At 35.4% G+C, this 25358-nt stretch overlaps 1 protein-coding gene across 12 annotated transcripts in view; it reads left to right on the top strand.

The window, feature by feature from the left end:
* The window catches only part of DMD (dystrophin), a 1090817-nt gene that overhangs the window by 706430 nt on the left and 359029 nt on the right, over window positions 1-25358 (top strand). For all 12 annotated transcript variants that reach the window (XM_048288642.1, XM_048288670.1, XM_048288700.1 and 9 more), the window contains 2 exons: window positions 1062-1211; window positions 13980-14144. In XM_048288642.1, the coding sequence (XP_048144599.1) occupies window positions 1062-1211; window positions 13980-14144 (315 nt within the window). The remainder of the gene's footprint in view (window positions 1-1061; window positions 1212-13979; window positions 14145-25358) is intronic.

Here is a 25358-nt window from a genome sequence, read left to right as displayed (position 1 = left end):
CCTTTCTCTAGCTTCTCTCTCCGGACGCTCAGAGCGAACTGACCCCACACCCAGGTGTAGACAAAGGAGTAGCCAGGCCCGCCCCACTCCCCTTTTTGTCTTTCTTAAGTACAGCTATTTGTCCCCTAGCAACATGCATATGGGAGAAAATTCCTTTAACAGGAAAACCTAAGACTAAACTAAAACCCCAACAAAGACTAAATAGATTGTTTAGAACCAGGAAGGCTCCACTCTTCTCACATATACAAATATTTCCTATATAGTATTCACAAGGGATATATAATCCAAAATTAAAGGTGTTAGCATCTCTTATTTGTATCTTGTTTTCAGAGTCCACCTTCTTTTGGAGCTGCACAAAAGAGAATACATCCTAATGGAGCACATGCCTTGCCTTGCAGCATGGCTCATTTCATACTTCCCTGCTTTTGTTAATGATAAAGAACAAACAATCAAGGAAAAAAACCCACAACAATAAAACCCTTGAAGAACTTTGTCCTTTAGCAACATTAACCTTACTTGATATATTAAGTCACTTTGACAATATAGGTTTTCAGTAACACCATACATGGTGGGAAGTGGTACATTTTGATGCCGCCTTGCATTTCCTTTTGGCTTTCCTTTTTTTTTTAATGAACATACATGAACATTCTTAATTAAGAGGTTAAACTGGAGTGGAGGACTTTTTGCCAGATACCATCTGGGTGACTGTTCACAGCCTGGAACATATTAAAGCACTTCTCCAAAATGCTTGCTCCATACCATATAAGCTTATTAAAATTGATATACATGAAGTATTGAGTGTCCAGGGCTGGAATTTGTAATAGTGATTAATATCCTGAGAATCCCTGTATTTTGTCGTGTAAAACTCTCTTTAGACTTGATTTACCTATACAGTCTCTTTTGGTTTTTTTTGTTTAGTCTTCTACCTTCAGAAAGCAACAGTTATTTTGTGTTGAATTGAGTTTATTCCTTTGGCTGATACACAAATCAATAAGGGTTAAGGGAAGAGAGCTGAAAATTCTACCACAGTTCATCTTAACTGCTGTATTTGTCTATTCCAGTTAAGAGTTGGAGAGCTGCCGCACCACAAGGGAATACTGAAACGATTAAATGAAACTGGAGGAATAGCACTTGGAAGCACATCACTGAAACCAGACACAAAACATAAGCTTGAGAGTACACTGAAGGAGGCTAACCATCGTTTGTTAAAGGTTAGACATATTGCTGATATAACTGTGGTATAAAATTTTAATCTGCAGTGAAAGTTTGTATTACATATTTTCTGGTATGTATAATTTTTCTCTGTATGAAGAGACATTTGTGATGATGACATAATGACCCTGAGGAAGAAAAATGGGTACAATACACTGCTCTGAGAAACAGTGATAGCAAACTGAGACCATTAGTGACTGGACTGATGATGTTGCATTCAAATATACTCCCTAAATTACAGTTCTTCTGCTTAAGGGTGGAATGCAGAGCATCATTCTTATAGACTGGCTCTTTTGCTGGTGCAGCAAATATACCAGATTTTGTGATCAGGTGTGTGAAAGACAAATGTTTGATTTTCTTTATGGAATCACTTCTCAATTCTCTCCTGTTCTCAACCCCAAGGTGGACACTGCAACCACTGTTTCACCTTCTACCACACCTCTTCCAACCTTGAACATTCACTTCTGGTTTTTGTGCAGCAAAGTACCATGTATTTTGCTTTCTGGGATCTCCATACTGACGGAAAGAAGTGGGGGAGGATTTTGTTCTTTTCTATTGCTGAAGTTGCATACTTTTTTTGTTGAAAACTGGTGAAAATGAGTAGTAGATATGGTAAAGAGAGGTAGATAATTCGAGTGTTTTCATGGTAGAAATGATAGAAAGCATTGTCCAGAGTACTATCACCCAAGGTATGGATTAGCCTGGTTGGAAAAAATCAAGGTAGAATCAGCTGAAGGATTTCTGTTGAGACTGATTGCAAAGTCATCTTAGGACATTAACCTGTGGTATTTGTTTGTTAAAGTTACCAGGATGCTGAGGGAAAAAGGAAAAATAATTCCTTGTGTTTAGTTCTGGGGGGGGAAAAAGTGAGAAAATAATCTTCTGAGTACCTTACTGAAAAGACAAGGTAGAGTTTCTGGTCAAGAATATTACATCCTGGGTTGGTTTTTTTTTACCATTTCCATAAACACAGTTGAATTTCAAGCACAGACCTAAGAAATAAAAAAAAACTTGGTGTGGTAGTCTTACTAGTTTCGTCCTAACAAGAGCAGTCTGGCAAAGTTCAGAATATTAGCTAATGACTCAAACAAAATGGATAATAAATATTGATCACATTCACAAACTCCAGGTTGGACACATAAATCATTATTTCAGTGGCTGTACAGAAGTATCTTTTCCTCTACAAATGGGCTTCTAAAATCAATGTATATAGAAAAATTCAGAACACTTCAAGATCAAAATAGTGTTATTTACTGGCTGAAGGAAGCATGTACATAGCTGAATTCAGGGACCATGTTAATACTTAAGCTGTGATTTTAAAAAGACAGCATAAGTTGTCAGGAAAAAAAATTATTTTTAGTCAGATTACATAAATATATTTCAAGAAAGTCTGCAATTTTTCACTGAATGTATCATTTTACTGATTAATCATATACCTAAAAACTTGGAATTTTCATTTTCTGCCGGCTGATGCAAAAATGTTTCAGGTCTCTCATCACAGTCAGAGGAACCATGAATGTTGTTGAAAATACTTAGGTTTGGGTGAAATATGGGAGACAAAACTACTGTTTAGTGAACCATTACAATTTACTGAATTTTTAGAATTTTATGTCTCCTAGATCTAATGTGTCTGGCAAGATAATTATTCTTGGATTTTATTACTTGAAAAATTTCATTTACTACTAAAAGAGACTAAACCAAGAAAATTAATCCTCCATTTGAGATCATTACTTAACCACATCATTTTTATTTTTGTTATCTACCCATGGAGATGTATAAAACTGAGTTTTCATTGTTCCTTGGTCTCTGAATGTAAAGAGTCTTTAAAATGCCGTGGTTTGGGGTTTTTTGTGGGTTTTTTGTCTAGTTTTTTTTACATGAACAGAAATTGCGTTTGAAAATTGCAATATTGAAATCCAAACATCTTCTCTGAAGGTGCTCTCTTTCTCAGGTTTTCTGTCTTCTCTGTGATCTTGACAGTTGTAGAAAACAAAACAAAACAAAAAGAAGCTTATTTGGGGGTTCTGTAAGATTTTTGCCAATGATACTGAAGGGAAAAATAATTATTTTTTCATTTGCATATTTTTTGGTGATACTCATGATTTCTGTAGGATCCTCAATTATTTGTTTCACTTTCTGCCCTGAAAATCTAGGGTATGAATTAAAACTAGAAATCATGGAAAGAAACCCTGCAAGCCTGACATAGAAACTTAATGTTCATTCAGCTGTAGATATGTAAGAACTGGAAAAACCCACAGATATTTACTGTGAGCAAGGCTCACAGGATGGGCACTTTTATATCAGGCAAACTTCTTAGGTCACCTGAGGATGATTCTATAGTCAGTTGTTTTGATGAGGATATATTTTTTGTGTTCCTCAAAGCACAGTAGACTAACATCATTACACAGAGATTTCTCCGGGGCTTTTCTGTCTCTCCACCCTCTCTTAAGAGGGTATCCTATGCTTTAATCCTTTGCTTCAAACCATGTTTTCTTTTCTGGCATCTCTGCTAGAAATGAACATGTAACAATCAACTATTTATGATTATCTCATTTTTCAGTATGATACTATTTTCAAGACATGAAACATACATGACAGTTACACAAATAATGTAAGGTAGGTCCTTATCTGGTGTACACTAGGGTAATTCTGTTTACTTCTGAGAAGCTGGGACAATTTACACCAGCTGAGAATGTGGCCAAATATCTCCTGAAGTTATCACAAATTTTTGTTTTGCCTTGATCTGCCAAGCAGGGGAATAGAGAATAACACCTAGGAGTCTTAACCTTCAAGGTAGACATATTTGAAATAAGTAATGTTCAAACCTTCTTTATAGTCACAGAAACTGTTGCCCTACAGCAATGGAAATAACCTAGAAAAGAAATTTAGTATGAAAGGAATTAAAGTCACATAAAAGTATCTTTTTAGCTTTTACTTCAGAATTGTCTTTGCTTTTGGGTGTTTATATCATGTGCTGATGACCTTGAGAGTAGATATGCGAGGAGTTTATCTTCCTTTGGATAGGAATAATTTTAACATGGCGTTTCTTTAGATAACTTTATTAAATAGTGATTCTAATAGGCTGTTACCTAATACAGTATAGTTTAAGCAGAGAATGAAGATTAAAGCCCACATTTGAAAGGCATGACTTTTAAATTCTATCCTGGTTTTACTTATTGTACCCTCTCCAAAGCCAATATTTCTTGTAAAAATGAAAATAGCACTATCTTTGTGAAGTCTTAATATTAAGAAAAAATGAAGTGGTTTATGACCATTTTTATGCTTTCACATCAAGAATTTTTCATTTATTTTCAAAGCTTAAAGTATCTTCTGCTGTAATAGCCAAGTTAGGCAACTGCCTAGTGCTTCAAAGCGTACAAAAAGGTACTGGGTACTGGGCACTGGAATTTGTGATGAATTCAGTTCATGTTATATGCCACCTGCCATGGCATGTAACAGATCTGTAATGGGTTTCTTACCTTTTACTGTGCAGTAAATGGATTGATAGATTAGGTCTGAGACTAGTGAACCATGGAATCAGAGGTTTGCTGGAAGGAGTTTATTACTCTTTAATATTATTCTTGGTCTGGTGTCAGCCAAGAGCGATGAGCTAAATTATCTGAAAGTAAGCTGGATGCCAAAATCAGCATTCTCCTCATTTATCCACCTTAGTCTTCACAACATCTAGTGTATGTATTATGAAGGTTATTATAAGTGCCTGTTGGAGACATTTTGTTTTGCTGCCTTTTAATTTGTCTACTAGTATTAGTTCTAATTACTAGACACTGAAGAGACTATTTCGCTGTTTATTACCACAGCAAATCAATTTGTTGTGCTATGTGGACAAGATAAAAATTAAAGTGGAGTGACAAGGCTATAATTTGTGAACATTTTCTGTACCACCAGAACAGGCATAGGTTGTCTTAGCTTGGTTGATCAAGTGTAGAGAGAAACAGATGGGCCCAAAAGTGCAGAAACACAAAGTCACAACAAGGTTATAGTTCATGTATTGTAACTTGCCTTGAGTAGAAATTATTCATAGATTACCTGCAATGACATAAAATTTCCAACATGTCAGTGCAACTTAATTCTAGCTCACAGTTGGAACTACTGCAATTGCTACTGTTATTTGTGGTATGGAGGGGAAAATATGTTAGAAAATGAATGTTGCAGTTTGATTTCTGTTCTTTCAATTTGAAATAAGAATAGTATAACTGGCATTTTGGGGATCAGAAGGTTGACATTTTCCTGAATTTACTTTCATTTAATGGGTGACCTGAATCCATTAAATATAATAAAGTCTTTTGTTATGCTGAATTACTCGTGACAGTTTGTCATTGATGGATAATTAGGTGTAGCCCACATTCATGTTATCATCAGCTATACTCACAAACGACCTCACATATAGCAAAATTAAGTTTGACGTAAATGTTCATTGGACAAATATGAGAATGTCACAAGCTCTAAGAAACAAGTATATATAGGCTTAATTTTTTTTTTTTTTTAATTTGCCTATTGCTAGTAGCTAGTATTAATTAAAATTTTAAAATCTAAGCAAAGAAAAATATTTATGAAATACAGTCAATTCATTCAGGGGTAAAAGTCCGAATTAGCCAATGAGGCCATAAAAGCATGATTAAATACATGTACGTGTGTATATATACAATATATATCATATTATCTTACCGACCACCTTAAAATTCCTTTTTATTCTTGTTTGCCACACAAATCCAGCATATATTAATCATATATTTAAGAAGTTATGCCAAGTATTTTGAATGTAAGAAGAACTAATTGTCAATACATATGTGCTGACAGCTACACTGAGGTAATATTGATGTAGCTGAATTACCAGATACCAAATAAGTGACTTCAGGAAAATCCTTACACTTTTTTTTACAACAATGTTCTATGCATCTGAGAGAGATTTCACTTGTAATGAACAATGCTCAGATATTACTGCACACCAATCAATGACAATGGTTTGGGCTTTTTAAAACTTCAGTTTCAAGACAGACACTGCCATTGTCTGTCAGGTATTTCATCCATCTCTATTAAGGAAGACCATAGGGGCCTAAAAATCAATGTTTTACTCTTTGCTGTTTACAAGATAAAGATTATACTTTAATTATATAGACCTGTCTGTATAGCAACATGTGTTTGTAATTAAAATTCCCACAAATGCAATAGTCTGAAATAAATTTTTCTTCAAACCTAGATGTACAGACAGACTGGAGAATGAGATGCTGGAAAGCAGCACCAGGGAAAGGGACTTGTAGGTCCTGGTTGATGAAAAGTTTAATCTGAGTCAGCAGTGCCCTGGCAGCCAGGAGGGCCAAGCATGTCCTGAGAGGCTTCAGGCACAGCATCGCCAGCAGGCCGAGGGAGGGATTGTCCTGCTCTGCTCTGCACTGGGGCAGCTTCACCTCCAGTGCTGGGGGCAGTTTTGGGTGCCTCAGTATCAAAAAGATATTAAGCTGTTACAGAGTGTCCAAAGGAGAGCAACAAAGATGGTGAGGGGTCTGGAGGGGAAGCTGTGTGAGGAGCAGCTGAGGGCACTTGGTCTGTTCAGCCTGGAGAAGAGGAGACTGAGGGGAGAACTCATTACAGTTACAACTTCCTCATGAAACCTGATGGTGTCCTGTTGATCCTTTTTTTCTGGTCTTCTCAGTGGCAAGGGTCCCACAAAACATAGAGTTCAATGGATTAATATATGTTCAGGCAAGGTGGGAATGCTCAGGTGCCTCCCCAGGGGAGAAGTTTGACACAGTCTCTTGCAACTGATTCTGGGTCTGTTTCACTCTGCATCACATGAAGTCATCTGGTGCAAGGCCTCAGGAGTGAATACGGGGGACTCTTTGGGGGTCTTTGATGGTTTATGATACCTCCTCAGCTACCTCTCACATGAATGTCCTGTGGATCTGGCCTTCCTGGGGTGGGAGGTTTTACAACTGAGCCAGATTGTGTAAGTGAAGATAGGTGTTCACTCCTGTCACACACTCAAAAACTCACCTTCTCCCACCCTGAACCCAGCCAGAGCTGATTCTCAGCACAACTGCTGAGTTTGGCTTTCTTTGTGGATAGATTCTTCTCCCCCCAGCCTTGTTTACTTCTCCCTAGACCTGAGATAATTGGACAATAGCATCACCTTTTTCTTACCTCAAGTTTCCATCAGGTGGCTTAGCTCACAGTCCACTTCCCATCAGGGAGCGCATTTGCGTGGAGAGTGGGCTTTGGTGGTTGCAGTTTCTTTATATAATTTTGCTATAATGAGCAAAGCCCTAAGTTTAAGCCCTTAACCATTTCAGGGCCTCACAGAACTCTATGTAGCCTGAGGGATACATATGGTACTTTCTGCTGTAAACCTGGGAAAGGACATTTAGGGCATTATGCATTTATTTTAGAATAATTTTCCTGTCAGAAAATCCTTCATTAAGAATTACTGGAAGAACTATACTCTAAGGCTGCTTTTGGATTTCAGGAACTGTGTAAGAAAAAATGATAAAGAAAAGAAATTCCTGGACTAGATTATTTAGCAGAGATTTAAGGTGGAGGGTCGTGTGCTCAAAAATGTCCTTGACAAAGGAGAATTGCTGAGATAGTGGAGAGCAGAATGAATGACAATTAGTTACAAGTATTACATATAAAAATGCAGACTGTGATATACATGATCATATTACCATGGAAGAAAAACAAAGCAAATCTTTGGGGTGGAGGAATATGTTTGTTTGCTTTTTCAAAAGCTAGACAGCCAGATGAAGCAGAAAATTGTTTGGGGCATTGTTTTTTTGGACTGCTTTAGTTTTCTGCATTGATGAGGAAAAAAAAAAGAATTTTTAATAAAAATGAAAGTTGAAAATATTATAAATATCCCATTAAGAAGTTTTTGAAAAAAAAAAAAAAAGACCAAATAAACACCTGCCAAGGTCAGGTCCTGGGAGCCCTGCAAGGAAACATGAAATGCTAGATACAAAGCAAATAAAATTCTTCTATATTTAGCAAATGAAATCGATACATATTTTTAGTAGCCTCCTTTAATCTTCCTCTAATAATACAGTCTTTACTCCAACTTTGTCAGAGACACTATGGCTCATAAATATTCATGAGTTTAAAGGAATGACATAGATTTTGTTTTAAAGTCAATATTGAGTTTGCTAATGCAAACGGCCCAGTTAATTAACTAAGTGGCATCCTATACTGAACTTATATGAAACTCTTTCCTACACTGATTGTTTTTCATGAAGAAATGATGCATATAAATTAACTTTTCCCCCTTTCATTTTAAATCGTTCTTTTGTACATGCTCTAGGGATGGTGATTTTTGAGCAGATAAAACTTTCTGAACAGTGGCTGTAAGAATTGCTGTTTTATGTAATCATCTTACAAGTGCTATGGAAGTGTCGGTTATGATTTATCAATAAGTCTGGATTGAAGTTTGCATTTAATAGTTGTTATGACTTCAATTATTTTTTTATTATCCAAGTCCTCACTTGGATGACATCAAACCTGCTTTCAGTCCAGTTATGCTCTGCGCTGATTGCAGTGCAGTCAGTCACTGTCTCTTCTTTTCCTGATATTTGCATTTTTTTCAGAAGTGGAATGGTAAAGAAGAAGCTGCTGCTTGGTTTACTTTTAGTAAACGAAGAAATTCATACAGAAAATTCCTCAATTCTTCATACAGAATGCTTCATTTTTCTCTATTCAAGCAATTCTGATTTTTTTTTAAACCTGATACTATCTGTTATCCTACATTTGAAGCCCATTTTCATGAAGTGCTTTGTATATCCAAGTGAACCTCTCAAGAGAGGCATATAAAAATAACGCTGTTGACAGTCTTCACAGATATCCCACAACATACTTTTACTCATATTTATTGCAGCTTATCTTGTTATGCATATCAAGATAGCTAAATTGTAATCCACTCTCAGATTCCTCAAAATAAGATCCATTTATAAGTGCTGTCCTATTAGAGTTTGGTGAGGCAGATAGCAAGAGAAATGGGTACTTTAGTATTGCAGGAAAAAAACTGACAGTTTTTCACTACTGTTAAAATGTTGGAATTTGGGATTTCTTTGCTCTCCATTTACCACTAAGAAAATTCTTCATTTTTTTTTTTTTTTTTTAAATTACATGTTGAAGAGATGCATGTCCTCATCTATATTCTCGAACAGCTGGGTAATAATTGCATTGTTTTCTCTTTGTTCATTTCAGGTAAACAGGGAAAGAGGTTGACTTGTGAGAGAGAAGTGATTTTTGAAATCAGGCATCATTCACTTGAAATGTAATATGTACAAGTCATTTCAGTGGCTTTCCTTACTTTTGTTGATAGTGGTGCCTTACTAGTAATATAACTCATCAAGTTAATTCATTTGCAATAACATTTCTGACTTCTGCAAAACTATTCCCCAATATTGGATCTTTCTTGCTTACTGTGTCTACCTAATTAGTTTCAACTTTTTCATTTTGAGCATTGTTCCTGAGCTAAAAGATTGAGCCGTAACTCCACAACCATTATTTTAATTTATACTGCTTTAATTGTATCTACTTTCTGGATATTCCTAAGAATTAAACAGAACGGGCAAACAGAATATAATTTTACATCAGGTGACATACTTTATAAAAAATCTTTCCTCCCTTTGTACCTGTTATCATAAACTGATGCTCCTTTCCATCTGCAGAGCTCTAATTCTTCCCATAGTGCATGCACACAACTGTGTGCAGACTGAAAAATAACTATCTAAAGCTAAAGCGAGAAACAGCAGTGGAAAACTAGAGCAAGGGAAATGATCAAGATGATCTAAACTGCCAAGATGAGCACATGTAAGGTTTTGAACCAAAGTAATCCGATTGGGGTAGGGATAGAATCAACATAGTACTGTGTTGTTTAGGCTACTTGTGGGGGAAGATCATGCAAGACATCAGGTTCAGATGGAACAGAAGTAGCAATGCAAGTAATTTTAGAATTCATAAGGAGAAGAAATTAAAATACTTAGATGAAACCTAAGTTTTGAAAGTATGCAATTATTCAAATTTCAGATATTCTTATGTTTTGAGAGATGTTACCTTTTTTGTGCTGGCAGTTTTTTGTGAATTTCTTTTTGTGCGTGTTTTAATGAAAAGAGCAAAATTTAGAATAAGTTTAATATGTGGAAAATGATCTAATAGTTTCAGGTTAGAATAAAATTTAATATTGTGAAGACCAGTGTCAGTTGGTAAAATTAAGCTCTTCTGCTCTTTCACCATTTAGAGCTTAAATATTTTCCATTATCTTGTCACTAAGCTTCCAATTAATCTTACTTAATTAGCACTTGAACTAAAGTACAAAATTTTAGATGTATCACATGCTTTGAGATTAATGTTTTGACACGTAACATTGAAAGTATATAGTCCTTTGATGTTGAACTCAGATTTGTTTTCTTTGAAAGAATAATCCATACTTTTGGTGTTTCCACTTGCAAATTTATTTTGCATCTGTGGTTGCAAACCAAAGTGTGTTGTCCAAGTCGATCTGTTGTGAAATAAGGCAAAGTTGAAAATATTTAATTTGAAAGGGATAACCCAGATTTTTAGAAAGATATTCCAACTGAAGTTATCTTTTATTCAATTCCATTTTTTTATTTGCACCTTGTCTTTCTTGCCAGCCTGTAGCACTGCTTCATCAGGCCTATGTTCAGTCCTAAGCATATCCTGGGGAAAGCATTTCATGTTTGCCATGTTTTCACTCTGCTGCAGGTATTGCCTTATGGCCACTGTTCCTATTGTTGTCACTCTTAGAACAGAACATCAGCCATCCTTTGATAAAATTTAGCAGTCTTTCTTAAATAGGAGGGAAAGATGTAAGTTACTAAAGGGGATGAAATTAAGTAAACACTGGATAGTTACCCCAAGACAAGTGAATAAAAGGAGGATGGGGCCCAAAGCAAAAATGTAGAAGAGAGTCTTGAAGTGGGACACTAGCTGCTGCTCCTTCATTCCTGGCGGCATCCAAGAACTTGTAGGAACTCATTCAGAGAGCCCAGAAACAGCAGGGCAGTGGGATTGTTGTAGCTCCCACCAGCACTGGAATCCCACCTCAGGGATGCAGCTCCTGGAGCTGTGAATAACAAGGTGGAAGGACTGTGAGTAAAACAGTAGGGAAGATCCTGGAGGGCCCCATATCCACGTGTACTCCTCTGCCACAGAAAGGGCATAAATCTGAACAGCCAGCCATCATGTCCGCGTCCATTACTCCATGGAGATTTTCCAATTTATGCTTCTGGTGAGCTGCAGAATTAGCTCAGGAAACAAGCTGTCCCCCAAGAGACAGTCTGCAACAGTGCCTTGGCTTGATAGGCAGACTTGTAATTACCTTAAACTCATCAGACTCTAATTTGATTAGCAAGCTTGACGGCTTGATGCCAGAGCATACAAAAAAAACCAAACCACAATGAGCTAGCAAATGAAATCCCTGGTAACCAGAATCTAAGGCTGTGATTCCCGCACAATGGCATGTGACACATTACTTGGACTTTACAAGGAATTGCCTTGTTAAATGCTTATCTGTAGCCCTAACCTGAGCTGGTGAAAGTTCTTTATTTATTTACTGTTGTTCTTTCTATCTAATGGTAAAATTAGATGACATTAAATTTCCGTATATAATTAACTGATTCATATTTACATTGATTTTTCTATTTTTATATTAAAAATATTATGATCCTATATTTGTGCTATAATTTTAGAGCAGGAGACAATGTGTAAGAAGTTCCATTTACTTAAATCACAGTTTACCTCTCATTATAGGTGGGATAAATAAATGTTTTAAAAACAGTGGTTAAAACACAGTCTGTCACCAAAACTTAATTACTCATCTTCTGCTGTTCTGCATTGAATATTGGTTGTTTCCCTCTTTCTCTTCTCCTCCCCTAAACCTCTACAAATATTTCTTTCTCTGTCCTGTGATACACCCAAAATACTTGTTTAATGTTTATTGGGAGTAGATTAATTTAAATTTCAGACCTTCAGAAGTCAGCTTGGATTTTTATCTGCCTATGACTACCTATTTGCTTTCAGTTGTATTTCTGTGGAACTTATTTACATTAATATTAAAGCTAGTAAACATTAGAGATTAACATTCAAAAGTTGTAAGAAAGATGAAACCAATCTTCTATGAAATTAGGCCAAGGTCTGCATAAATTTTGAGTTAACACATAAGGGAAATGAATGCATTTTTAATTGTTTTCTTTCTTTTCTGAGACCATTCTGGAAAAGCAGATTTTTTGATTATATTTTAAAAGACTAGGAAGATAGTAAAAGTAATCTGCTTCATGGGTCAGTCTTTATTAAATAGGATATTACGAGGTGGCTATAATGAACAATGGAGATAATGTAATATATGACAAATTAAATTCTTGAATTACGAATGCCCCTTACATATGGTCGAAAAAGTCTCATGCTGGGATTATGTAGAGGGATTGTTTTGGTACCTACAGATCAATATTATCACAACAAATCTTTGAAGAAACATACATGTCATGAGACAGTTGTGTTCATTGCATTCCCCTAGCGGGTGGTTGTTCGGATTTAGTAACACTCATTGCTTTCGTGATTCTGAGTTTGGATTTATTTTCTGAAAAATTTCATCATTAGGGATTAGAAGTACAGGGTACTAATACTTCTGTAGCCAGGCAATATGATAGTTATGCTACCATTAATACTGCTCAACTTTATAGGGAATATATTTTATATAGCGTGTCTCAGAAATCTCATATTTTGCTACTTTTAAGAGGGTCACTTTGGTAAAAATATGCTCCAAAAAATGAACATTGGGAAACCTTACTTTTTGTGCTATGGAAAATTAACCATATTTCTTGGCTGATTTTACTGATGAACTGCTATTGTTCTGTATCTACCCAAGGCCTATATTTGCTGCTGCTTTTTTTTTTTTTTTTTTTTTTTTTTGTAAAGTACAGATGGTTTCTCCCCTAGTGTATGTTTGCAATGTTGCCCATTGTGTAGTGTTGTGACACCTCACCTCTCTAGCTATAGAAAACAGTCTGGGAAGGACAGCATGGAGGTTTGTGTTGGCCTGTTTATCGCCAGCCCATTCCAACATTTATTCCAAGTGCTTCAGAGCTGGATTTGAACTGTGCCATTCACCGATTCTTGATTTCTAATATTGTTGGCATAGAAGAGTGTGCTTAGTTAAAAATCTGACTGCTTTGAATGCAAATCAGTGAACCAAGTTGCCTGATCTGAATTGATGATACAATTCTTCATTATTTTTCTTCACTGTGTGCATCTGCTTATGTATATTTGGATCCAATTGGCAACTTAAACACCTTATAAGAAAACATGTGCTTATAAATATCTACATTCAAGAGGTGAAGAAAGGTTAGATATAATTCAAGTGATTAATTCCATGTTTTAATTTTTTTTTCCTGATTAAAAATTGAGCTTTAAAACAGTTTAGTATACTGAGATAACAATTTCTTTTACTAAAAATACTGAGAAGCCTGATGGTAACTTTTGACTTTTTTTTTAAATTTTATTTTAGGTTTCTGTATGTGTGTTTTGGTTTTCTGCTGGTTGTTTTTTAGGACAGACTGTGTTTCAACTGAGTTACAAGACACCTGCCATAATAATTTGATTGTTACTCTCTCTTTCTCTTCTTCCAGTATATAGTACTTGAATTTCAACATTTTATATAAACGTATATATCTGTAGAGTTAAATTGTTTTGTAGTTTGTTTGGTTTTTTCACCAAAACAATGGCTTCTGGTATTTTTTCAGGTGTCCAAAGATCTTCCAGAAAAACAAAAAGAAATAGAGTTTCTGCTAAAGGATTTTGTTGAACTTCATCAACAACTAAATCAGGCGATATTGTGGGTAACGCCTGTCAAGAACCAGCTAGAGCTTTATAACAAAGTGGGTCAGCCCGGAGCCTTTGATATTAAGGTAAATTTTCCTCCATTTTAAAGAAGCATTGGAGTACTTGGTGGTCAAAACTTCAGCTGCAGCATCAGCTGTATAGTTTTTATTAATGATGTAACTTTGAGACAGAAGCCAGCAGTAGTCCCCAGAAGTTCAAAGCTCTATGAATTAAGGAAACCTTTTATTCTTTTCTCCTGAATGGTTTCTAGTGAAAGGGCAGATTAGAACCAATGGTTCCAAGATGATATATAAGTATAATCTATTATTTTTTCCATATCATATACATGAAACAGTAGCCGCAAAATTTATTGCATCACATTTTAATAAAAAGTGAACTAAAATTCATAATATCAGTGTTGAACCATTAAAGCTATTTCATTAAAGCTATTATGACTGCATGAAAATCATAATATTTAGGACCATAACACAATTCTCATATTGCAAGGAAAGATATTTAACTGTGCAGGTAACACTCCAGAATCAATAAAGGAGATTAGTTAAGAACTGTGAGAAAAATACTTCTAATCTGATCTTTGATCTTTGATACATATTTATGTATAAAAAAGATGCCTGTATATGGGTTGACTGAGGCCAGAGAAATAAAGGCTGTCTAGAATCAACTGGCCTGCTGGGTGTATACTTAGATATTTTGGTCTTGCCTTTTGTCTATGCGTATATGGTCTTCATATAAACTGAGGAAGTATTTAAAGTACAATAGGTAATCGAAATCTATGAGGTTAGAGTTTATAGTAGCTCAGCATTTTGGTCACATAGGTGAAGACTAAACAGAAACTGAGTTTTGTTTTGTATCAATTTGATTATGCAATTTCTAGTGGAAAAGGAAAAAATATAAATATTCAAAACTTTTATTGTCTTGTGTGAAATGGAAAAATACTTGCTCCTGAAGATGTATGGTTTTGCAGAGCATGTTTATTAACTTAGTTTCTACTAAGGAACTTGTTTAATGCCCAAACACTTTTTAAGCCATACAATCGCATCATATAAAACACTGAATGTCAAATCCTGTTGCAGTCCTACAATTCACAGAATGAGTTCAGCAGTGACAGTCATTCTCTTTCTGAAAGATGAAATTAGTATAGTTTTTTTACAAATGTCTGTATTTGTGCTGAATGACGGATGGAATTTTGGTTTCAAGAAAGCTACGGGTCCTTATCTCCTGTATTTTAACAGAAAATTTAGGTGTTTCATCTATCTTTTTCATATTTTTTTCTATTTTTTTACTTTATTGCTAGAATGAATCCACCATTGAATTTTATATAAAATGAAAATAGGGCTAAATTTCTACAAATTATAGAGCTATTGTTTTCCATACTTATTGTGAGTGAAACATTCTGCTTGGCTCTTCCATCTTGTGATGATGTGACTAGAATATTTCAGAAAAACGGTTGAAAGAAAAGAGAAAAAATTATTTAAAAAAAAATAATTAAAAATCTGTAGTCCTGAAATGGAGGGAGGAAATCATGAATGTCCTGAGAGGCAGGGGGACAGTGAAGAGCTCCAAAGGAGCTCAAATACCCTTTCTCTCTGTGAAAGACTCTGCCATATTTCTTTCACAGATAAATTTAGATCACTTTCCTATAAAGGTTGACCAGTTTTGATTGTAGCTGAATCACTTTGTTGTGATTATAAGGACGTTAAGGATTATAAGGACTACTACTATTTTAAAGACTGTAATCATATGAAGCGTATTTGCTTCTTATCTGCATGTTATCTATGTGGATTGCTTTCAAAATACATAGATTTAACTTCTTTAAGATGTTGACTTAGGTTTACCCAGAGCATAGTTTTTTTTCACGGAGAGAAACTTTTATATTTAAGACTCTTTATTAATTATCTCTGAAGTCAGATTATATTCTTAGAACCTTTTTTAAGCAGAGTAAGACCATTAATAATTACAAAACGCATTAAGAATGTAATTTAGAAAAGCAGATTATGCTTGACGATGTTCAGTTTTACACTCAACTTCAAACATTCAGACCCATGCTAACGTGCTGTCTGTCCTACACTGGGTTAAGCCTGGACATACATAGCCTCTCGAATAATTGTTGAAATGATTATATTCATGTGTATTTTTAAATTGCTATAATTTATGGCTAATGTATGTCTTTGAAAAAGTAAGGATGTGTATCCTACCTATGGAAGAGATGTGTCTTTTGCTCTGGTGTTCCCAAAAGCTGTATAAATATTTAACATTTACTCTACAACCATTTTAATGCCTTCATCAATATCCAAAGAACACTAAAGTATCTCCTATAGGATTTCATAACTCCTTTTCTCAGAAACAAGAGTGACACTTATGATGACCTAGTAGAATTAAAAGCATAGTGTTAATATTCTTAGAAAAGAATAATGGCTTGCAAATTTTAATTTCATTTGAGACTTTGTCTTTTATGAAATTTCTCTCAATGTTCTTCATACTCTGACTAAGCCTGCATGATAATGTTCTCCCTTCTCCCCAGCCATTAAGTTCTCTCCTGTCTCTTTTGTTTTCTGAGTTGTTTTTCAGGAAAGGAGTTCCAAAATTAACATGATAGGGTATAAATTTTAAGTATTGTAAGGATATTAATTTCTAAAAGCCACAAAATATTGAGTGTAGGAAATTTTCTGACCTCAGAAGCAGGTTGAAATAAATGATAAGAACATGTGGGGTTGGATGAGTAGAAGAGGATGTGGATATGTTTTTGTTTTAAATTAATGCCTGGGGTGTCTTTAGCTAGTTGGTAATACCATGTTAAAGTAATATGCCCATTTTAAAGCAAGTTTCTTGCATTTTTACTTATGTTTAGCAAATTACAGAAATTTGTGTTAGCTGAAATTTAAACTTGATACACAAACTAAAGTGCATCTAAAATACCAGTTATCAATACTCTGAAAGAATTTTCCAAACTACAGTAATTTTTTTCTCTCAAAACCATAGCAACCTTTGCATCTGGCATGCAACTATAATCTGGTAATTATCATTGCAGATTCTTCCATAAATCAAGGTGTATAATAAATACTGGTCCTTATCAGATAATCTGATTTAACATTTTAAATAATATTGATCTATATAATAGATGCATAATAAGTATATAAAGGAGAATATCTGGGAATTTCACCTTCACAATTCACACTGATAACTTTCAATTTCTGTGAATTAATGTAAGTTTAAAAGCTCATGCTTTTTTTCTGCCTTAATAGCAAAAATCACCAATTAAAAAGAGATGAGAAGTCCCTTAAGTTTACTTAGAAGAAAAATTAAATAGAATCTCCAGCAATGTTAACTTTTAATAGCACAATAGTAATTCCATGAGAGTAACAAAGGTGCCAACCAAAGGCAAAATTGTTACATGTAGTTACAGAGAACTTCACAAAGACTCTAAAGACTCCATGCATAACTGGGCTTGGTGACAGGTAGAGCAATTAAAATCCCTCCTGTAGCTCTTAAAGCTAAGTCTCTATTAGTAATTACAAAGTGCCCAGGATGCCCAGGACCATTGTTTGGCCTAGAGGTTAACTGGTGCAGCACAGCTTGCATCCTTTCAGCAACAATCTCAACTCCCCAAAGAACACAGTTGCATCCAAAGTGCTGATGCTCATCCCTGACCATGCCTGGGCACTTCCTGAGACCTTGCAGTTTCTCCCACGTGGGAAGCAAAACTCACAATTTAATAGTGTGGGCAGTTATGCTGAATAACTTGAGCATATGTCCTCTCCATTTTTAGTTCATTGCTCCTATGTCAGGGAGGGATGCAAAGTACTTGTGTGAAAATAAGAGGTTCAGTGTTGTTAAGATCCAGTTATTGAGAGATGTCTACCTGAATTAAGGTGCAAACAAGACCATATGCTGAAGTCAATAATACAGATTTTATTTAACAGTAAAAGGTGAAGTAGAGAGATAGAATGAAATAGAAAAGGGAGGGGAGAGAAGGAGAGACAGGTTAAAAAGAAAATAGTCACCACCCATGGATCCAAGAGTGTGCTGTTGGTCTTCCTTCACCCTGGGCCTCTTTATGTGGGGGTCCCAAGTTCACTTAAACCTTGTCACTATTTAAGGATTCTTGCAACCAAAGGAATTGATGTTCATTGGCTAAATAGTTCATGGTTCCAGATACTTAATACCTGTTGTCTCCTAGACTTGAACCCTAGGTTTAGTACAAACGTACATAGAGGGACAGGCTCTTTTCTACTTCACAGTAATGCAATTAGGAAACAGTAGAATAGAAGATGAAGACATAAAGAGATTGGACAAGTCCAGCATGTTCCTTGGTCACCCATGTGGAGTAAGACCTTGTGGTGACCAAGAAACATACTGGACAACTTGTAATCCTACAATCCCTGGAACGTTCTGTATCGTTTGAGGCTTTGGGAAACATCTCAGCTTCTAAAGTATGTACACGTCAGTTTAAAAAACAGCAAAAATTGTTAAGAAAAATGTGAACACTATTAAATTGTAGCAACAAACTCTTTAGAGATATTCAGTCCCAGAAAGCATATTGTACTTTGCAACAGCATTTACTATAAAATACATTCCCTACTGATTTTTTTTTTTCCTTGCAGCTCATTCTGCTATCATAACTCTACACTTACTTCAAAGAATTACAGTATGACTCAGTAAACTCCAATATATTTTATGCCAGTATGATTTGTCTTCATAATTTTCTTGACCACAATTTAGAGACTGTAGTACCACAATTAGGACCAGGACTTTCAGTTAAGCACAATAATTTTTAGCAGTGGTGTCAAAAATCACACTTGGGATTTAATAACTCATTTCTCAATAAATAAGAGTAGAGAAAGGATTCTTCATTCTCAGGATGTAGAAAGCATCTGTACCAGTGTTTGCTTCACTCATTATTTTCATCCTTAATTACAGTTTTCTTCTATAAACTGTCAAAGATACTTCTTTTTAAATTTAAGAAACTATCCAAATAAATCAGCATTGAAATGCATATTTGCAGGGAAAAAATTTAAAGTATTAGGATAGATATTAGTTCTTTGTAAGTATTGTTTTGGTTTTTTTTAGCACATTGACATGATCATTTCCAATAATAGCATAATATGTAGACTGCACCTGTGAAATACTCAAGTAATGCATGGGGAAGGCATGAAATCTACCTTTATAAGAATGTCTTGACTCCTCTGCTACTTGTGTACACTGGAACACTTCCAGGTTTGCAGTGTACCAGCTTCTCATGCATGTAGAATATATTTCATATTATGTTTTTTGCAACTCTAGTTTCCCAAGTTTGACAGTATGGCTCTATCTGGGTTCATTCTTTGACCTGGGTTTACCCCCGTTCTGATAGCTATTTTGCATGATTTAGTATTCATGCTTCGCAAACTTAGATGGTATCATCATGAATTTCCAATTTTACAAGATGGTGCCAAGGAAATACTACAACAGTTGTTTACATTATAACATGGAAAAAGATTGAAGTACTTAACACTACAGCTCTGTTTACAATACAGCTTCTGCCAGCACCCACTCAGCTGTGGGTGTTACAGCCATAGTCAATGGATGCAGCCATGGCAGGAGTCCCTTTCACCAATGACATGCTGAAGTTCAGCTCTTACTATGTCATTGTTTTTTACATGCTGGTACTTATTTTTTTATCAGTAACTTCTCTCAGTACTATTGACTGTGTAATGCCCTGATTTTCCTGCTCCTGCTTTCAATTTATGTTGATCAGCTTTATTTTTCTTAGCCCTTTTTTTTTCTCTGTCAATAAAAATCCACAGCTAAAGATGTGTGTTTTCTAACTCCTGAGCATTCAAATGTAATGGTTTTGCCAGATGTATTGCCACAATCTTTCATATAAGTAAACCTGAATCACAATTCCTATAAGTAAACCTGAATCCTAGGAAGTCATAGCTGCTTTTCAACTCCTAATGCAACCATATCCTCTCAGTGTAAAGCTAGGGCCCTGCAGGATAACATGGGTGATATGAAACACTATCTGTCAGTGAGGGAATTTTGACATAGGGAAGTTTTATTTAGCATTTTCAGATCTGCCTGGTTCCTGACCCAAACAGCACTATCTCCAATTTTGCCTTGCTTCTTGGTCTCTCTGAGAGTAGCCTTGCTTCTTTCAAGTCTGTGACAGTTTCATAGTATTTTGATATATATTTCCCAGGGCACTTTGGCAGTATTTTGGGCTATAAATGTATTGGATATCCATCTAACAGCAGGAGAGAGTAGATTTAACAGCAGAGAAAGCTGTGTAGCAGTTACTGAGGAGTGGACATGCATGAACTTCTAATAGGATGGTCTCCAGCTTCCCTTTTAGTTTAGGTATCATTGACAAGCATTTTGCCATGTATTCCTATTTTTACCAAAAATATTAATATTAAAAGGAGCCCCTAAAACAAGCCCACAAATATTGCTGTGCTATTAAAATTTTATATGAAACATCTATACAGAAACAGTTACAACTCTTGCATACCGTATGGCAACCGTGCAGCTGACTTTGAACAGACAACAATGTGTCATCTCTGAGATATGCAGAGAATTAGTACAGTTGGTTCACTGTAAGGTCAGAAGATACTACTCTGGTCATCCAGTCAGACCTGCTTTACAAAGTCATCCTTTCAGTTTTCTGCTTATTTTCTGCTTGAACTGCAACACACCTCTCTCAAAAATAATAATTAAAAAACCCCAGATGAAACCAAACCAACCAAGACTGGTTTCTAATTTCCACATGTGAACAGTCATCCACATCTCCTGGTAAATTACTTCAATGGTTGAGGTAAAAACCTGCACATTTTTCCTCAGCTGAGTTTATTTAACTCCATCTTTCTGTCACTGCTTTCTTTGCAAACTAGAGAGAGGTCCAATACTGCATTAATAGACTGTAATTAAGTTCTTTCCTAAACTCTGTTTGTTCACCAACAGTACTGTTCTAATTCAGACAAGAAAGCAAATATGGAGTATCTAATTAGTATTAGTTCAAAAAGCAATTATTGTAGTGGTCAAAGCAATTATTTTTTTGGTCCTGATAATAATGTGGTTATCTTAAATCACAAGCTTATTTTGGCTAAGTCAGATAATCAGAGTCTAAGTAGGTGGCAAATGTTGCTATAATGGAAGTTATAGTCGTTTCTGCATTGTCTCCTTAATGGGACATTTAAGGACATACATGAGCACTTTGAAATGTGTTTATTCTGATCCAGCCATCCAGATTTAATATACTTAAACCTTTTAGGGATACGTTATTCTGAACATGTGGACGTAGACCTATACTTTACACTTTGAAACAGCTTTGCCTACGGCATCAACAATCTGTAGAGCTCCAAAGTTATGGCTCAAGGAAGTTGTGCAAATGCTGACCTTTATATCATCCTACTGACTGTTCTGCTGAGATTTGTTTACTTCAATTGCAAGAAAAAAAGGGGAATCTTGGAAGTGATGCTGGTCTACTTGACAGCTTAAGAAAATACCTTCAGAAAATCTAACCAACTTTTTTCTTGATTTATCCCAGTTTTCTTTTCCTCTAAATATTTATTTCCTCATAGTCCTGTTCAATCCCAATTTTGTGTATGACAGGACCCCAAGTTATTGAGAGTTTTGATTAGCGATTCCCAGATGTCTTGCTTACAGGAAGAACCCTAGAAAGCTTCAGAGCATGGTTAAATTCATGCTGCTTTTGGAAGAACAGAGTGAGAATAATAGGGCTTTCTTAAGTATATAAAAATCAAAATGACTGGATAAGACAGATCAGGAGTAAAAGCTTTCATATTACAACCTACTGCAACTGTGACTAAGATAAAATCAACCTTTTGCAATCTGTTACAGTCAGATTGCACTTTTTAAATGTAGTCTGTGTAACATTTGTGGTGTGCTAAGGCTTTAGAAAAATACTTTAAGTGGGACTTAAAAGCTTCTTTTACAGCCAAAAAAGCCCAACTTCTTTCTAATACGTACATAGCAAAGCTGTATTATTGTGTTGTGATGTAGTCAACAAGATACTATTAGCCAAAAACAATTTTAGAAACCAAAATATGTAAAGAATGGAAAGTATGTTGTCTAGTAAGCTAAGAAAAGCTTACAAATAGGCTCATGCTAATACGGTTTTAGTTGCTCATAAATTTTAGCTGTTACTGTGGATTTTTTGCTTTGGTATTAAGTGTTTGAAATCTATGGGTCAGTATTTTTATAAAGTCAGTCTAAGTCTTCTGAAAAATTGAAATTTACAGATTTCTTCAGCCCTGCTCAATTAGCATTATAAAACTTATTGTTTTCTTTTGCTCTCCAGTACTGCAGTCCAGAAACACCTTAGTTAACCTAGAAAAGAAGTATCTAGTACCTCTGATAGCTTTCATTACTGATAGCAATCTTCATTTAATAACATTTTCAATTATTTTTTTCCATCTAAAACATTCTAAGTTTCTGAGGCAGTGAAACTTTATTTAGTGAATTCTTACTTCAAATACAAAATTTTGAAAGAAAAGAAATGCTGAGGAAGGAATTGACCAGTAATATTTTTAGTGTTTAAAAGAGCCCGGTAACATACTCTTATCTTGCCAAGGATTGGTGTACTTTAATTTTGAGGTTTGACTAGTGTTAGTCCAGAAAACAAAGGAAGAATTCTATACTCTGTATATTCTATATTTTAAATGCTGTTTTACCTTCTTAGTTGTCTATTATATTCTCAAAATAAACCTTTTGTGATCATAGAATTAATTGTAAATTAGTGTAAAAGTCCATTTACTAGTTTGGGTCAAAGTGTACATAAAACAGCAGCTTTTATCCTCTGATTTTTTTTTTTTTTTGGTCAGTGGCAGCAAATGTAAAAAGTACACAGAAAACTTCTTATAAGGAAATGAAAATACAAATATTTACTCAACTTTATTCCATATTCCTCTCTGTCTGGTTGAACAAGCTGCACAGTGTGGAAAAGAATACATCAAGTAAACAGTGTTTAGGTTTTCTTCTTTTGCATTTCCATATTTTATTTTAATAATATGCATATTACCACTGCATAAATTAATGTGGGGCTCATTTAAATGTAATACTTTTGCAAATTCTTTGCCATTGCAATGATTTACCCTTTTTAGGATGAAATGGCCTGGGATGCTCAGTTTGATTCCAGTTCCCCTGCTGTTAAAAGAGGAACTGAAGATGCTCTATTCCAACCTGAAGAGACAGCCCTATCCTTCATGTTCTGTAAATGTCTGCAGCTGGTGCTCCTTACCTCTTCAGGAGAGCTCAGGATGTGTGGGATGGAAGAAAGGATATGGGGAGAGGGCCTGGAGGAAAAGAGGGAGGTAGTAGTGCCTGCTCCTCCACCTCCTACCTGTTAAAAGCCTTATCATATCTCCTTCTAACCATAAGAGGTTAAAACTACACTTTCTGGGAATTCTTTTAGGTCTTTGTTTCAGCACTGCCGTTTCCCCTGGAAAACAGTTTTCCAGGGTGATTGTGACAGATTTAGGTTGTTATAGATGATGAGGATACGGAAAGGATGGACAGAAATGCAAGTCTCATTTAGGAATGGGTGGAGAAATGACACTTCTGGATAGGAAGTGAGTTGACAGAATGCAGAAATTAATGTTTCTACTGCTAGCTCACTGAAAACCCTGCTGACCTTTTCAAGTCATCTTCTCCAGACAATATAACAAACCACTTTATATTTTCCAGCCACCTTTGACTCCAAATCCTCTTGCAATCTCAATGGTCCTTCGTCCCTGCTTACTCAGTTTCCCAATCTTTCCCCTTTACTCCCTCCTTACCTCTGGGTCATCACTCACTCCTTCTGTACTCCTCTACACTTGAGTCCTTTTCCAAGGCTTATACAGCTTTGATTTTTGATTATACTGCTTCAAACTCTCTCTCCGTGTAGAATTTATATCTGTTTACCGTCTGTGGTGGTCACTTGTCATATTTAAAATACCATATTATGTTTATTTTTGGCAGATAAAAGCTGGCCATCCTTAACAAAAAATGAATAACTCTTTCTTTTTAAAAAATAACATTTATTTGGATTTTGTCCTTGATAACTTTGAATGACAATAAGAAGGCTGTCAACTCTTGTCAATCACTTCATTATATACTTGACAACCTTAAGTTAGAACAGAAGAGAAGAGCATGGCTGAAGAGTAGCAAACCTAATTCTAGATAAAGAAAAGAAAATTCACCCTCAGGAGAGAATGAAAATGCCAACTGGACTTTGCTGTATTTTTCCTTCCATCAGTCATCATTTGTCAGTTTTTCTTGACAATCTAGGCCCAGATAGGTCAGATTTTAACACTTTACTGATTCTTTTACGTTTTCATTTTGCTAACATAATTTTAAAGGAATAGTTTTTATATACAAGAAGAGGTAGTGTAGTTTGTCTTTAAGAGCACATTAGGAATATGTACCTCAGAGATCTGTCTCATTGTATTTTGGCATCAACACCTGATTTGGCAAAAAGCTGCACTGGGAAAACTTCTGATGATGAAATTTAAACTTTATTTAAACTACTCTTATTTTTAATTCACTATTCAGACTTGCAGTACACATCAGTCAATTCACAGAACCTATAGCTTGATATCTTGTGTCTAAATCAGTTACTACTCTTCCCAGAAATTTTCTTACTGGACTTTGAGCTGCAACCTGCTCAATGTTTTGTTTGTGAGCTCTGAGCATTTAAATTTTAAACAGTCTGTGTCCAAATCTCTTCTAAAGAGATCTTTTCCAGTTGCAAGGATATTAAACAATATTAACTGCAGGTGGGTTGTGAATATGTGGCAAAATTTTCCCAATGATAATCCTTGTAAATTTAATCTGTAACAGACTTTGCAGCTTTAAGGATGATGGATTGCAAATGCTGTGTCCCAGCATCTCAGGAGAGTAAAGATTTTTGAAAGGTGATCACGTATTTGATGGGTAGTAGTATTTTTCTAGGAAATAATGGGTAATAAATCAAGATGTGATTTCATTGTTGAAAGCGTAAGCTTCTTAGAAGTGTGCGTGAGCTGGTTAGAAGTTAGTGAGCTTGTACCTCAGCTTTGTTTTTTGGCTTCCTCCTTGTACTATTGATAACAGCTCAGGTACTCTTCAAAGTGTGCTTAATATAAGCAAACAAATACAAGAGCAAACTTAGAGAAATGACAGGGCAGTTTACCTGCTCTGCTGAAGTCACTGCCAAAACTAGAGCTTGCTTCAGTGTAGTTAGGTTTTCTGAGATGGGAAATTTCCTCTCCTATTCACCAAAACAGTTTTCTGACATTCTAACCATCTTTTTTATATGCTCT

The sequence above is a fragment of the Corvus hawaiiensis genome, chromosome 2 (genome assembly GCF_020740725.1).
Source record: "Corvus hawaiiensis isolate bCorHaw1 chromosome 2, bCorHaw1.pri.cur, whole genome shotgun sequence".
Taxonomy (NCBI): Eukaryota; Metazoa; Chordata; class Aves; order Passeriformes; family Corvidae; genus Corvus; species Corvus hawaiiensis.
The sequence above is the reverse complement of the archived record's forward strand: the minus strand, read 5'-3'. Positions and strand labels throughout refer to the sequence as shown.